The 13,705-nt window shown below is 30.4% G+C and overlaps 2 protein-coding genes across 4 annotated transcripts; both read left to right on the forward strand.

Annotated features, from left to right (window-relative positions):
- Positions 1–55: 55 nt before the first annotated feature.
- Positions 56–1,427, forward strand: LOC135140937 (uncharacterized). Its single transcript, XM_064071687.1, has 4 exons — positions 56–349; positions 394–692; positions 738–1,093; positions 1,145–1,427. Exons 1-4 carry the CDS (start codon positions 268–270, stop codon positions 1,314–1,316), a joined length of 909 nt encoding a protein of 302 aa, XP_063927757.1. The 5' UTR covers positions 56–267; the 3' UTR covers positions 1,317–1,427.
- A 6,127-nt stretch (positions 1,428–7,554) lies between these two features.
- Positions 7,555–9,763, forward strand: LOC135140930 (mitochondrial amidoxime-reducing component 1). 3 transcript variants are annotated; one of them, XM_064071675.1, is made up of 7 exons: positions 7,660–7,746; positions 7,823–7,930; positions 8,173–8,438; positions 8,676–8,855; positions 8,904–9,093; positions 9,146–9,435; positions 9,494–9,763. In XM_064071675.1, the coding sequence occupies exons 3-7, from the start codon at positions 8,182–8,184 to the stop codon at positions 9,612–9,614; spliced, it is 1,038 nt and encodes a 345-aa protein (XP_063927745.1). In that variant the 5' UTR covers positions 7,660–7,746; positions 7,823–7,930; positions 8,173–8,181; the 3' UTR covers positions 9,615–9,763. The 3 variants fall into 3 exon arrangements, with proteins under 3 accessions (XP_063927744.1, XP_063927745.1, XP_063927746.1); XM_064071674.1 differs by lacking the exon at positions 7,823–7,930 and having other exon boundaries at positions 7,555–7,746; XM_064071676.1 differs by lacking the exon at positions 7,660–7,746 and having other exon boundaries at positions 7,795–7,930.
- The last annotated feature ends 3,942 nt before the right edge of the window (positions 9,764–13,705 follow it).

Consider the following 13,705-nt stretch of genomic DNA (forward strand, 5'->3'; position numbering starts at 1 on the left):
TAATAACACCGATAACCTAAACGACGTCGCTAGGGCGCCTTATTTTGTCCTCCGCGCTTACTTTGTTCGGTGTAGGTGTCTAGTGAATGGAATTCCTGAAGAACTGTTATCTAAAACAATTACTCAGTGAATAAATTATCTTCTCTGCTTAGTTTTATTAAACATTAATCTTTGCGTATTCACCCAAGGTTAGACAAACGCAACCGGTGCATATAAACGAATAAACTGTAAGATTCCTACTATTATCTCCTTTCTATTGTAAAAGTCATGAAAGACTTAAATGCACTCAACACCCACGAACTTCGTGCCTTCTTCGACTCCTTCGACCACGTCCTCTGCGACGTCCACGGTAAATTATCTCCCCATTCTTTCCCCTTCTAACTTCTCCCACAGGTGTTTTATGGAACGTCCTCGAAACCATCCCAGGAGCGTCAGCCGCAGTCGCCTCCTTACAAAACCTAGGCAAGACTTTCATCGTCGTCTCCAACAACACCACCGCCACCCTCGACGACTACCACCACGACTTCACCTCCAAAGGCTTCCCCATCAAACGCGAAAATATAGTCACCCCAATCCAAACCACCATCTCCTACCTGAAGAAGCAAAACTTCTCCAAGGAGGTCTTCGTCCTGGGAACCCACCCCCTGAAGAAATCTCTGCGTGACGCAGGTTTCCGAATCGCGGAGCGTGGGGTAAGCTGTATCCAATTTCTCCCGAATTCTCCGAACGAGTTTTAGCCCCTGGAAATCGAGGAGACGTTCCACGCTCTGGCGGCAGCCTCCACGGAGGACGACGGGAGCGTGGGGGCCGTGGTCGCAGATATCGATTTGAACGTGAACTACGTGAATTTGCAGAAAGCTGTGACGTTTTTGAAGAGGCCGGAGGTTATTTTTATTCGGGGGACGGGGGATGCGAGGTTTGGGGTGGGGTTGGATAGGGTGGTGATGGGGCCGGGGGTGTTTCACGCCATTGTGGAGGAGTGTAGTGGGAGGGAGCCGGTTTCAGTGGCCAAACCGGCGCCTTTTGCGAATGAGTTTATTGTGGAGAAGTACAAGATTGGGGATGCTTCCAGGGTTTTGTTTATTGGGGATTCGTGAGTATTGGTTGAGTGATGGTTTTGAGTGATTACTGTTGTTGTTGCTAGGGTTCCTTCGGATATGGGGTTTGCTACGAAATTCGGGTATAAGAAGTTGCTGGTTTTGAGTGGTTTAACGAAGGAAGGGGCGCTCGAAGACTGGAAGTTCCCGGAGGAGTATAGGCCGGATTATTTCGTCGACAGTTTGAAGTCGGTGCACGACTTGATTGGGCGAATTTGACGTGATTTGTGTGTGGTTTTTAAAGAAAGTGAAAGTTGTTAATACAGTCAATAGTACATGTAATTATAAAGTCCTGTTAGAATGACTTATCAAAACGAAATAAAAATAGATAAAACAACAAAAAATGTATGCATTATCATGCACCGATAAAGAAGAAAAGTGAAACTTAGGTATATTTGTTAAGGCTCTCACTACAATTATATACAAAGCAAACACGAAAAAAATTTCTATTGTGCGAAAAATTATAAAATAGGTCACACGACCACAATTATGTCGTGTTGCATCAGCTCAGGGTTTTTCAATTAGTTACTTACGTAAAACGTTTTCACTCTGTTGGTGGCAATGAGTGAACATTTTGTAACACAAGTTGGACCGGAACGCCGAATTATTAAAAATATATTTTTTTTAACTTAAAGTTGGTAACATTTTCCATCTTCGTCGTTTACAGACCTAACCTAACTTTTTTTTGCAACGTTGTCAGGTGTATTTTCGAATGAGTGCGATGTTGCATAACACAGAGACATGTTTTTTCCTTTCGTCACAATATTAAAACAAGTAGATCAACAAACAAAAAATTTGCATAAGTTTATAATAATTGAATAATTGAAAGCAGTGAATGAAGGTCAGAAAAAATAGCTTGTTTGACAACACAAACGTACTGCATTTTTTGCACTTTTGGTGGTAAAATGTAAATTTTGAAGTTGAATGTAACACGCTTTTTTATATAAATTTGCCAAGGAAATGGATTCGTTGAACTGTCTTACTTCATGGACGAGGAAAGTTCTATCAACATAACTTTGGATCGAACTTTTGTTAAACCACAAATAAGGAAGTACAGAGCAAGTTTCAAATAAGATTCACTCACTAGTGTCTTAACATGACGTCATCAGATGTTTGGTGGGAGCTACAAACAAAAAAATAAATGCGATTTCTTAGTCATAAGAAATTCGGCAACAAGCGTCAGCATCCTGCATTTCCGTATTTTACAAGCTGTGCAACCTCATATACACACGTGAAAATTCAGTTTACGTTTTAGAATTTTTCAAAAAACATGGTTAAAATCTTCGGCTTGACAGAACTTCCCGCGCCCTTGAAGTAAAGCCTATAATAAATCCCGATTCTTTGAAAAATTATCAAATTTGATTTTAAGATTTTTGTTTTGTGATAATCTTTATAAAGTAAAAACCACTGGCGTAAATAATAAATCAAAAAATTTGAATATCGAGAATCGAAAAAAATAGAAAACTCTTCCGTAAAGTCAAAACATCGAAAATTGAAAAATCTAAAAATATAAAAATTGAAAAGTCTAAAAACCCAAGAATGGAAAAATTCAATAAAAAATCGATGATCTGAAAAATTGAGAAATCGAAACCAAATCAAGTTGAATATCGAAAATACGATTATAATCAAATATTAGAAAAACTGAAAATTCGAAAATCAATATTTCGAAAAATCCAAGAATCGGAATATAGAAAAAAACGAAGTCTGGAAAGTAAAAAAATCAAAAATTCTAAAATCGAAAAGTCGAAAAATGAAAAAACTGAAAAATCGAGCAATAGTAATTAAAAAAATTCAAAATTCCAATATTGAAAACTCCAAAAATGGAAAGTCGAAATTTCGAAAAGAGAAAAACCGAAAGTCAAAAAATTGAAAATTTGAAAATTCGAAAAATCGGAAATTCGAAAAATTGAAAATTGGATTTCGAAAAATGAACAAATCGAAAACAAATAGCCGAAAATTGTAAAACAGAAAATCGGAAATTCGGAAATTCCAAAAATCGAAAAATCGATTAATCAAATACATATTCAAAAATCGATAAATGGAAAATTGGAAAATTAAAAACTCAGGAAAATAAAAAAAATAACAAATCGGAAATTCTAAAAATTGAAAATTTGAAAAATTCAAGAATTCAAAAATTGAAAAATCGAGAAATCTAAAAGGAAACAAATTAAAAATTCGAATATCGAAAATTCAATAAATCAGGATTTCGAAAAAATAAAAATCGGAAAACCGAAAATTAGAAAATTTAAAAATCGAAAAACCAAAAAACGAAATATCTAAATTAGAAAAATCGAAAATTTTAAATTCGAAAAGTCGAAAAATTGAAAAATCCAAAAGTCGAAATATTGAAAAAACGAAATATCGAATGTGGAAAAATGGAAAATTCTAAAATCTAAAAGTCGAAAAAATCGAGAAATCGAAATTAAAAAATTGAACACTCGAATATCGAAAATTCGATGAATCAAATACTCCCCTATTGAAAAAGCTAAAATTATAAAACTCGAAAATTCTAATTCAGAAAAACGAAACCGTCGAAAATTGTAAAACCGAAAATCGGAAAATCCAAAAATCGACAAATCGATTAATCAAATATTCAAAAAATAAAAAATCGAAGAAACAAAAAAGTGGACAAACGAAGAATTCAATTAATCAACTGAAAACTGAAGAATGGAAAAATTGAAAAGTTGAAAATTCAAAAAATCACAAATAGGAAATTCCAACATTTGAAAAATCAAAGAATTGAAAAATTGAAAAATCTAGAAATTGAAAAGGAAATAAATTAAAAATTCTAATATTGAAAATTCGATAAATCAGCTTTTCGAAAAAACGAAAATCCGAAAATTCGGAAAACCGAAAATTAGAAAATTTAAAAATCGAAAAACCAAAAAATCAAAAATTTCCAAATCGGGATTTGGATAAATCGAGAAATCCAAAAATCGAAATTGGAAAAAAAGAAATATCTAAAGTGGGAAAGTCGAAAAGTTGAAAAATTCAAAAACCCAAAAATCGAAATATTGAAAAAACGAAATATCGAAAGTCCAAAATTGGAAACTTCTAAAATCTAAAAGTCGAAAAAATCGAGAAATCGAAATAAAAAAAATGAAAACTGGAATATCAAAAATTCGAAAGTGGAAAAGTTGAAAATTCGATGAATCAAATATTTGAAACATGTAAAATTGAAAATAAACGAAAATTCGAAAAATAAGAAAGTCGAAAAACTGAAAAATCGGGAAATTAAAAAAGCGGAAAGTACAGAAAACGAAAATTCTAATTTAGAAAAAGCAATAGTCGAAAATTGTAAAACCGAAAATCGAAAAATCGATTAATCAAATATTTAAAAAAAGCAAATCGAAAAAACAAAAATTCGATGAATCAAATGTTCGAAAAATCATTAACCAAATATTCGAAAATCGAAAAACTGAAGAATGGAAAAACTGAAAAAAAGAAAATTCAAAAAATCACAAATCGAAAATTTCAAAATCCAATAATTGAAAAATCGAAAAGGAAACATTAAAAATTCGAAAAATCGAAAATTCAATGAATCAAATACTCCCCTATTGAAAAATCTAAAATTGAAAAAACGAAAATTCGAAAAATAGGAAAGTCGAAAAATTAAAAACTCTGGAAATTAAAAAAACGAAAACTATAAAACTCGAAAATTCTAATTCAGAAAAACGAAACCGTCGAAAATTGTAAAACCGAAAATCGGAAAATCCAAAAATCGACAAATCGATTAATCAAATATTCAAAAAATAAAAAATCGAAGAAACAAAAGAGTGGACAAGTGAAGAATTCAATTAATCAACTGAAAAACTGAAGAATGGAAGAATTGAAAAGTTGAAAATTCAAAAAATCACAAATAGGAAATTCGAACATTTGAAAAATCAAAGAATTGAAAAATTGAAAAATCTAGAAATTGAAAAGGAAATAAATTAAAAATTCTAATATTGAAAATTCGATAAATCAGCTTTTCGAAAAAACGAAAATCCGAAAATTCGGAAAACCGAAAATTAGAAAATTTAAAAATCGAAAAACCAAAAAATCAAAAATTTCCAAATCGGGATTTGGATAAATCGAGAAATCCAAAAATCGAAATTCGAAAAAAAGAAATATCTAAAGTGGGAAAGTCGAAAAGTTGAAAAATTGAAAAACCCAAAAATCGAAATATTGAAAAGACGAAATATCGAAAGTCCAAAAATGGCAACTGCTAAAATCTAAAAGTCGAAAAAAATCGAGAAATCGAAATTAAAAAATTGAAAACTGGAAAATCAAAAATTCGAAAGTCGAAAAGTTAAAAATTCGATGAATCAAATATTTGAAACATCTAAAATTGAAAATAAACGAAAATTCGAAAAATAAGAAAGTCGAAAAACTGAAAAATCGGGAAATTAAAAAAGCGGAAAGTACAGAAAACGAAAATTCTAATTTAGAAAAAGCAATAGTCGAAAATTGTAAAACCGAAAATCGAAAAATCGATTAATCAAATATTTAAAAAAAGCAAATCGAAAAAACAAAAATTCGATGAATCAAATGTTCGAAAAATCATTAACCAAATATTCGAAAATCGAAAAACTGAAGAATGGAAAAACTGAAAAAAAGAAAATTCAAAAAATCACAAATCGAAAATTTCAAAATCCAATAATTGAAAAATCGAAAATTCAATGAATCAAATACTCCCCTATTGAAAAATCTAAAATTGAAAAAACGAAAATTCGAAAAATAGGAAAGTCGAAAAATTAAAAACTCTGGAAATTAAAAAAACGAAAACTATAAAACTCGAAAATTCTAATTCAGAAAAACGAAACCGTCGAAAATTGTAAAACCGAAAATCGGAAAATCCAAAAATCGACAAATCGATTAATCAAATATTCAAAAAATAAAAAATCGAAGAAACAAAAGAGTGGACAAATGAAGAATTCAATTAATCAACTGAAAAACTGAAGAATGGAAGAATTGAAAAGTTGAAAATTCAAAAAATCACAAATAGGAAATTCGAACATTTGAAAAATCAAAGAATTGAAAAATTGAAAAATCTAGAAATTGAAAAGGAAATAAATTAAAAATTCTAATATTGAAAATTCGATAAATCAGCTTTTCGAAAAAACGAAAATCCGAAAATTCGGAAAACCGAAAATTAGAAAATTTAAAAATCGAAAAACCAAAAAATCAAAAATTTCCAAATCGGGATTTGGATAAATCGAGAAATCCAAAAATCGAAATTGGAAAAAAAGAAATATCTAAAGTGGGAAAGTCGAAAAGTTGAAAAATTGAAAAACCCAAAAATCGAAATATTGAAAAAACGAAATATCGAAAGTCCAAAATTGGAAACTTCTAAAATCTAAAAGTCGAAAAAATCGAGAAATCGTAATAAAAAAAATGAAAACTGGAATATCAAAAATTCGAAAGTGGAAAAGTTGAAAATTCGATGAATCAAATATTTGAAACATGTAAAATTGAAAATAAACGAAAATTCGAAAAATAAGAAAGTCGAAAAACTGAAAAATCGGAAAATTAAAAAAGCGGAAAGCACAAAAATCGAAAATTCTAATTTAAAAAATGAACAAATGAAAAAGAACTAGTCGAAAATTGTAAAACCGAAAATCGAATCGATTAATCAAATATTCTAAAAAAAGAAAATCGAAAAAACAAAAACTCGACAAATCAAAAATTCGATGAATCAAATATTCGAAAATCGAAAAACTGAAGAATGGAAAAACTGAAAAATCGAAAAGGAAACAAATTAAAAATTCGAATATCGAAAAATCGAAAATTCAATGAATCAGATTTTCGAATAATCAAAAATCCGAGAATCTGAAAACCGAAAATTAGAAAATTTAAAAATCGAAAAACCAAAAAATCAAAAATTTGAAAAAACAAAAATTCGAAAAATAGGAAAGTCGAAAAATTGAAAAAGCGGAAAGTACCATAACTGAAAATTCGAATTTTCCAAAATGAACAAGTCGAAAATCGAAAAACCGAAAATCGGAAATTCGAAAAACCGATTAATCAATCAATATTCAAAAAATCGAAAATCGGAAAATTCTTAATTCTTGTAAAATGTTATACAATTTTGACTTTTTTCCAAAAATATGGATATTTAGGGTAAAATCTCAACCCGGATTCATAAACCACTTGTGCAGGAGTGTCTTATGCTATCTATCTCTTCTTGGTGGGGATCTTGACCAAATTTTGATTAGGGTTTTACCTTCCACTCTACACGATGATCCTAATACCTATATAAAATTCGCTCTCAGTATACGAAAATTATTTATAACAATAAAGTGATTGTATTGAATTAAACACAACTATCCTTGACTATTATTATCATTATTATTATTCATTAATAATCCCGTGTTTTTTCTGTATAAATTAGCTGACTTCATGCTTAATCATCACGATGTAAATTAATACATTTCTGAAATGCTACAATCTTGCAATAACGTTGGTATCAGTGTGATTTGGGTACTTTCTTATGCCATTTTCTTCACCTGCGAAAAACAAAGTCCCTGAAGGCCACACGAGCGAACCTCCAGCGATGTATAACTGGTTGCCTACCCCGATTATGCAACACTCTTGTGGCCACAATTTTTTAAACGCTGTCACATGCCTAAACTTTCTCGACTATCACACAGCGCAGCAGCCCGATTCGGTAAGAAGTAAATAAATATTGACTTTCAATTCTAGCAGCCGAATTACAAGTGGGATCTTTATCTCGTTCCTTCCAGATAAGTTTTTGTGCCGGTGCATCGTTATTAATTTGACCTCTTGCGCGCTCCATTAGCTAGCTTGTGATGGCTCGCTCTGAATAATTCATGATCGATTTTTAATGACACGTAAGTAATAATCGTAACAATAATCTAGCATTGTGCGCATAAAAACAAACTTGTTTATGTTTTTTCCATTATTATCCACTCCTGCGGTTATCGGTATAGAACCTCGCAAATAATTCGAGCAAAATGACGCAACCGTATCCAAATAAATCACGAGGATTGTTTGTTGACGAGAAGTGACTATATTAATTTACAACCAATTATGATAAGAACGCTGGCATATTTTACACAGTGAAAAATTTCAGTCTCTTGAAATGGGTCTCTCCAGTGTGACGCAAACCGTTCTTGTGACAACTGTAGTGACCGCTGTTACCGTCGTCGGGGCGTTCATCTACAAGAAGTGGAAGCAGGTGAAAATTCCTTCCAACTGGGAGCGAGTGGGAAGCGTGAAGAAACTCCACCTTTATCCACTGAAGAGCGGACACCGGGTGGAACTACAAAGGGCCGAAGTAACGGAAGTCGGGATAAAGCAAACACAGGATGACGAAAAAGCCTTCCAGTTGAGGGACAGGTGAGACTTGCATAACCCCGCCATAAATCAAAATGTCAGACGATAAATTTTTCCGAGATTATATAACGAATTTTTGCGCTATATCAGTTTCATTATCAATAAATTGATTACGAACAATCCAATTAACGAATTTATATTACTAACATTGGAGTTGTCGTTGCTGCGCAAAAACAGTGACGATAATTTCCAAATGTGACGTCATAGCGCAAAAACCGCTACTAACTAACGCATTGTTAGGGTCCTTGTCGTGTACGGCGCCAAAGACAATGAGTTCCGCACCGCCCGGACCTACCCAAAAATGGTCTTCATCGACGTCTCCGTCCATGACGAGAACCATTTTGCCATCGACGCCCCGACCATGAGGACCCTCTACGTGAAAATCCCGAGCCGAGAGGACAGCAAAGTCGCCAACGTTAAGTACGTCTGCGCTACTTAAGTCGCTCTATACTGACTTAACTTGACTAGGTGGTGGCAGGACGAGAGAGTCCAAGCTATCGACTGTGGGGACGAGGCGGCGAGTTGGTTCTCACGGTACATCATTGAAAGAGACTCCGGCCTAAGACTGGGTTATAACGATGCTAGTCAAAAACGCGACATTACGAAGGCCCACGCGAAACTCCTGGACTACTACAAGAACCTCTCAAACAAGTCTACAGTTAGTTATTATGGGTGTAGTAGTCGCTGGGTTTAACTAATAAGTGTTTCAGGGTCTATTCGCAGATCTGACGAGCGTTTCTCTGGTTAATCAACACTCCGTCAACGACTTGAACAAGCGAGTCGGGAATTCGGACATCACGGTTGAGCAGTTTAGGCACAATATTGTGGTTGATGGCCCGGATTTGCAGCCTTATGATGAGGATACCTGGGATTGGATTAAGATTGGGGATAATGTGATTCTGAGGAACGTGAAGGACTGCACTAGGTGCATTTTGACTACTATTGATCCCGAAAATGGGATCAGGCACCCGGATAGAGAACCTTTGAAGACTTTAGAGCAGTAAGTGGTTTCTTGGTGGTGCGAAGGTCACATTAAGTATTATTTGTTTGATTTTTAGGTACCGCAAACATTCGGGTCCTGAAAAATCCCCCAGGTTGGGGAACAACCTAGAAGTGACCAGAACAGGATTCATAAGTATTGGAGACCCGGTTTACATTGCCAGATATGAAACGAAATAAAGACGTTAGGATTTAACTTTTGAGACCCTTGTTCATTAGGTGTACTTATTTTTGTTTCCTGTATAGATGTATAGATTTTCCGTCTAAATGTACAATATTGAAGTGTAATACGTATCTACCGATATTTGGGAATAAATGGAATACCCCTATTTTTTTTTATAGTTTGAATCTGAATTTTTCGGGTTTTCAATAATCCCTTCCAGTTTGTAAAGATAAGGTTACATCAAATAATACCCGTGATACATACAAAATTTTATGTCTTACCGTTTTGTTTTCAATACATATCGACAAAAAGTCATTTTTCTACGTTCTTTTATTGGTTGCATTTACTCCACAAGAACTAATTTGATTCCTTAGATTTTTGGAATTTTGCGTTATTTCGATTTTTTCATTTTTTAGTATATTCGATTTTTGTTTTTTTGGATTTATTCCATTTTTTGGATTCTTGGGATATTTTCGACTTTTTGGATTTTTGGAATAATATTCCCAAGGTTTTTTGATGTTCATCCTTGTGTTTTTCAGATTTTCTAAATTTTTTGGATATTTTCTATTTTTTTTATTGGATTTCTTTAGTTTCTTGGCTTTTTAGATTTCTTCATTTTTTGGGGTTTTTTGGGTTGTTTTTTTTGGAATTGGATCATTTTTAATTTTTGTTTTTTTTTTATTTTCTCCTTTTTGGATTTTTAGGATATTTTCGATTTTTTGGTTTCATGGAAGTTCTTGAGTTTCTTGGATTTTTCAGATTTTTTAAATTTTTTGGATATTTTCCATTTTTTTATTCCTTATTCGATTTCTTAAGTTTCTTGGGTTTTTGAATTTATTTGTTTTTGGGGTTTTCTAAGTTGTTTAGATTTTTTAGATTTTTTTTTATGCATTTGGATAACTTTCATTTTTTGGTTTATTTTCTAATTTTTTTAATTTTTGGGATATTTTCGATTTTTTGTTTTTTGGAAATATTGAAGTATGTACTTGAGTTGCTTGGATATTTAGATTTTTATTTTTTTTCATATATTCGCTTTTTTGATTTATTGAATTGCTTGAGTTTCTTTGGTTTTTGGGTTTTTTTTAATTTATTACATTTTTTTTTTAATTTTTGGGATATTTTCGATTTTTTTGATGTTTGGAATTCTTGGAGTTCTTGAGACTTTTTTATTTTCTTCGGTTTCTTGGATTTTTAATTATTTGGAAAATATTCGATTTTTGAATTTTTTGAATTACTAAATTTCTTGAGTTTCTTTGTTTTTTTTGGATTTGTTTGGATTATTTGGATATCTTGTTGTTTTGTAATTATTCCATTTTTTTGATTTTTGGTATGTTTCCAATTTTTTTTATTATTTGAATTTCTAAGGTTTTTTGGATTTCCTTTTTGAGATTTTCTGGGTTGTTTAGATATTTTAGAAAGTTTGGGTTTTTGTTTTTTTTTAATTTTTGGATTTTTTTAATTATTTGGATAATTTTTATTTTTCTTTTTTTTTGGGATGTTTTTGGTTTTTTGGGATTATTGAAATTTTTTAATTTCTTGGAATTTTAGATTTTTTATTTTTGATAAATTCGATTTTTGGATTTTTAGAATTATTGAATTTCTTGAATTTCTTTGGTTTTTTGTATTTTTTTGGATAATTTGGCGGATTATTTTGATTTCTTGTTTTTTTGGATTCATTCCATTTTTTTTATTGTTTAGATATTTTCGATTTTTGGATGTTTGGAATTCTTGGACTTCCTGAGATTTCTAGATTTTCTTGGGTTTCTTGGATTTTTCAGATTTTTTAAATTTTTTGGAAATTTTCCTTTTCTTTTATTGGATTTCTTGAGTTTATTGGGTGTTTTGGATCTCTGTTTTTAGGGGTTTTCTGGGTTGCTTAGATTTTTTAGATTTCTATGTTTTTTTTTTTGGATTTTTTTTAAACCATTTGGATAATTCTTATTTTTTGGTTTTTTATTTTCTAATTTTTTGGATTTCTGGGATATTTTCTGTTTTTTTGATTTTTTGGGATTATTGAAATTTTTGAGTGTCTTGGCTTTTTAATTTTTTTGGGTATATGTATTTGATTTTTGAATTTTTTGAATTATTGAATTTCTTTTTGTTTTTTTGGATTATTTGGATTTCTTCTTTTTTCGGATTATTTGCATTTCTTGTTTTTTGGATTTATTCCATTTTTTTTATTTTTGGGATATTTTCAAATTTTTGGATGTTTTGGAGTTTCTTGGACTTTTTAAAGTTTTTAGATATTCCGATTTTTTTTTTATTATTTGAGTTTCTTTGGTTTTTTGGATTTCTTAGTTTTTTGAGGTTTTCTGGGTTGTTTAGATTTTTTAGAATTCTTAATTCTTAATAATTTGGATAATTTTTCTTTTTCTTTTTTGGATTTTTGGGATATTTTCAGTTTTTGGTTTTTTGGAATTATTGAAATTTTTGAATTTCTTGGATTTTTAAATTTTTTTTTTTTGATATATGTATTCGATTTTTGGTTTTTTGGATTTTTTTGGATAATTTGGTTTTCTTGTTTTTTTTTTGGATTTATTCCTTTTTTTTTAATTTTCGGATATTTTTGACTTTTTGGATTTTTGGAATTATTGGAGTTCCTGAGATTTTTTATTTTCAGATTTTTTAAATTTTTTGGAGATTTTCGATTTTTTTTATTATTGGATTTCTTTAATTTTTTGGCTTTTTGGATGTCTTCGTTTTTTTTTGGGGGGGTTGTTTGGGTTGTATAGATTGTTTAGACTTAGGGTTTTTGTTTTTTTTTGACTTGGATCATTTTTATTTATTGGTTTTTTATTTTCTACTTTTTTGGATTTTTGGGATATTTTAAATTTTTTGGATGTTTGGAATTCTTGGAGTTCTTGAGATTTTTTTATTTTCTTGGGTTTCTTGGATTTTGAATTTTTTGGATATCTTATTCGATTTTTGGATTGTTTGAATTACTAAATTTCTTGAGTTTCTTTGTTTTTTTGGATCATTTGATATCTTGTTTTTTTTGGAATTATTCCATTTTTTTAATTTTTTGGGAGTTTCTTGGACTTTTTAAACTTTTTAGGTACATATTTCCGATGTTTTTTTTATTATTTGAGTTTCTTGGGTTTTTTGGATTTCTTCGTTTTTTGAGGTTTTCTGGGTTGTTTAGATTTTTTTTTAGAATTCTTAGGGTTTTTTTTAATTTTTGGATTTTTTTTAATCATTTGGAAAAATTTTATTTTTTTTTTTCAATTTTTTTGATTTTTGGGATATTTTCGTTTTTTAGATTATAGAATTTTTTAAGTTCTTAATTTTCTTGAATTTTTAGATTTTTTGGATTTTTTAAATTTTTCGGTTTTTTGGATATTTTCGATTTTTTGAATTATTGGATTTCTAGAGTTTCTTGGATCTTTTGTAGCCATCGAAACATCGGAAAATTGAAAAATTCCAAAAACATAAAACTTCCAAAATTGAAATATTGAAAACTTGAGAAATTGGAAACTTGAAAAATTGAAAAAATTTTAAAATCGAAAACCTAAGATGTCAAAAAATGGCAAATTCGAAAAAATGAATCGAAAAATTGAATCTGAAATGTCGTAAAATTGGGAAATGGAAAAATTCGAAGAGTCGAAACATCAAAAAATTGAAACAGTCCAAAATCGAAAAATACGAGAAACTAAACAATCGAACATGGAAATCTCTATAGATCGAGCTATTTAGAAACTGAAAAACCAAAAAATTGAAAAATCGGAAAATTTAAAATTTTGAAAATCGGAAAATAAATAACCAGGAATCGAGATCTCTAAAATTAAAAACTTGAAAGGTTAATGTGGAAAAATTGTAGAAACCTAAAATTGAGACATCGAAAAATTAAAAATTGAAGAACTGAAGAATCGAAAAACTGAAAAATTCCAAAAATTAAAAAAAAAATCAAAATCAAAGAACCGAAAGTCGCAAAATTGAATACATTCGAAAATTCAAAAACCATAATCCTGAAAAAACGAAAAATTCAAGAATTGAATAACAGAAAAATCGAGAAATCGAAGAGTCCACAAGTCGAAAAATCGAAAATTTGAAGAATGAAAAAAATTGAGCAATGGTTAAACTGGAAAATAAGAAATCGTGAAATACAATT

The sequence above is a fragment of the Zophobas morio genome, unplaced genomic scaffold (genome assembly GCF_036711695.1).
Source record: "Zophobas morio isolate AGI-343-1 ecotype UQ-CSIRO unplaced genomic scaffold, CSIRO_AGI_Zmor_V1 ptg000041l, whole genome shotgun sequence".
NCBI lineage: Eukaryota > Metazoa > Arthropoda > Insecta > Coleoptera > Tenebrionidae > Zophobas > Zophobas morio.

Excerpts from the sequence above, each read along its gene's own strand:
- LOC135140930 (XM_064071674.1), top strand. The coding sequence starts at position 7,570 with ATGCCATTTTCTTCACCTGCGAAAAACAAAGTCCCTGAAGGCCACACG. Across the intron at positions 8,856-8,903 it reads AGCAAAGTCGCCAACGTTAA|GTGGTGGCAGGACGAGAGAG; the intron begins GTACGTCTGCGC and ends TAACTTGACTAG. Across the intron at positions 9,436-9,493 it reads CCTTTGAAGACTTTAGAGCA|GTACCGCAAACATTCGGGTC; the intron begins GTAAGTGGTTTC and ends TTTGATTTTTAG.
- LOC135140937 (XM_064071687.1), top strand. The coding sequence starts at position 268 with ATGAAAGACTTAAATGCACTCAACACCCACGAACTTCGTGCCTTCTTC. Across the intron at positions 350-393 it reads CGTCCTCTGCGACGTCCACG|GTGTTTTATGGAACGTCCTC; the intron begins GTAAATTATCTC and ends CTTCTCCCACAG. Across the intron at positions 1,094-1,144 it reads GTTTTGTTTATTGGGGATTC|GGTTCCTTCGGATATGGGGT; the intron begins GTGAGTATTGGT and ends TGTTGTTGCTAG.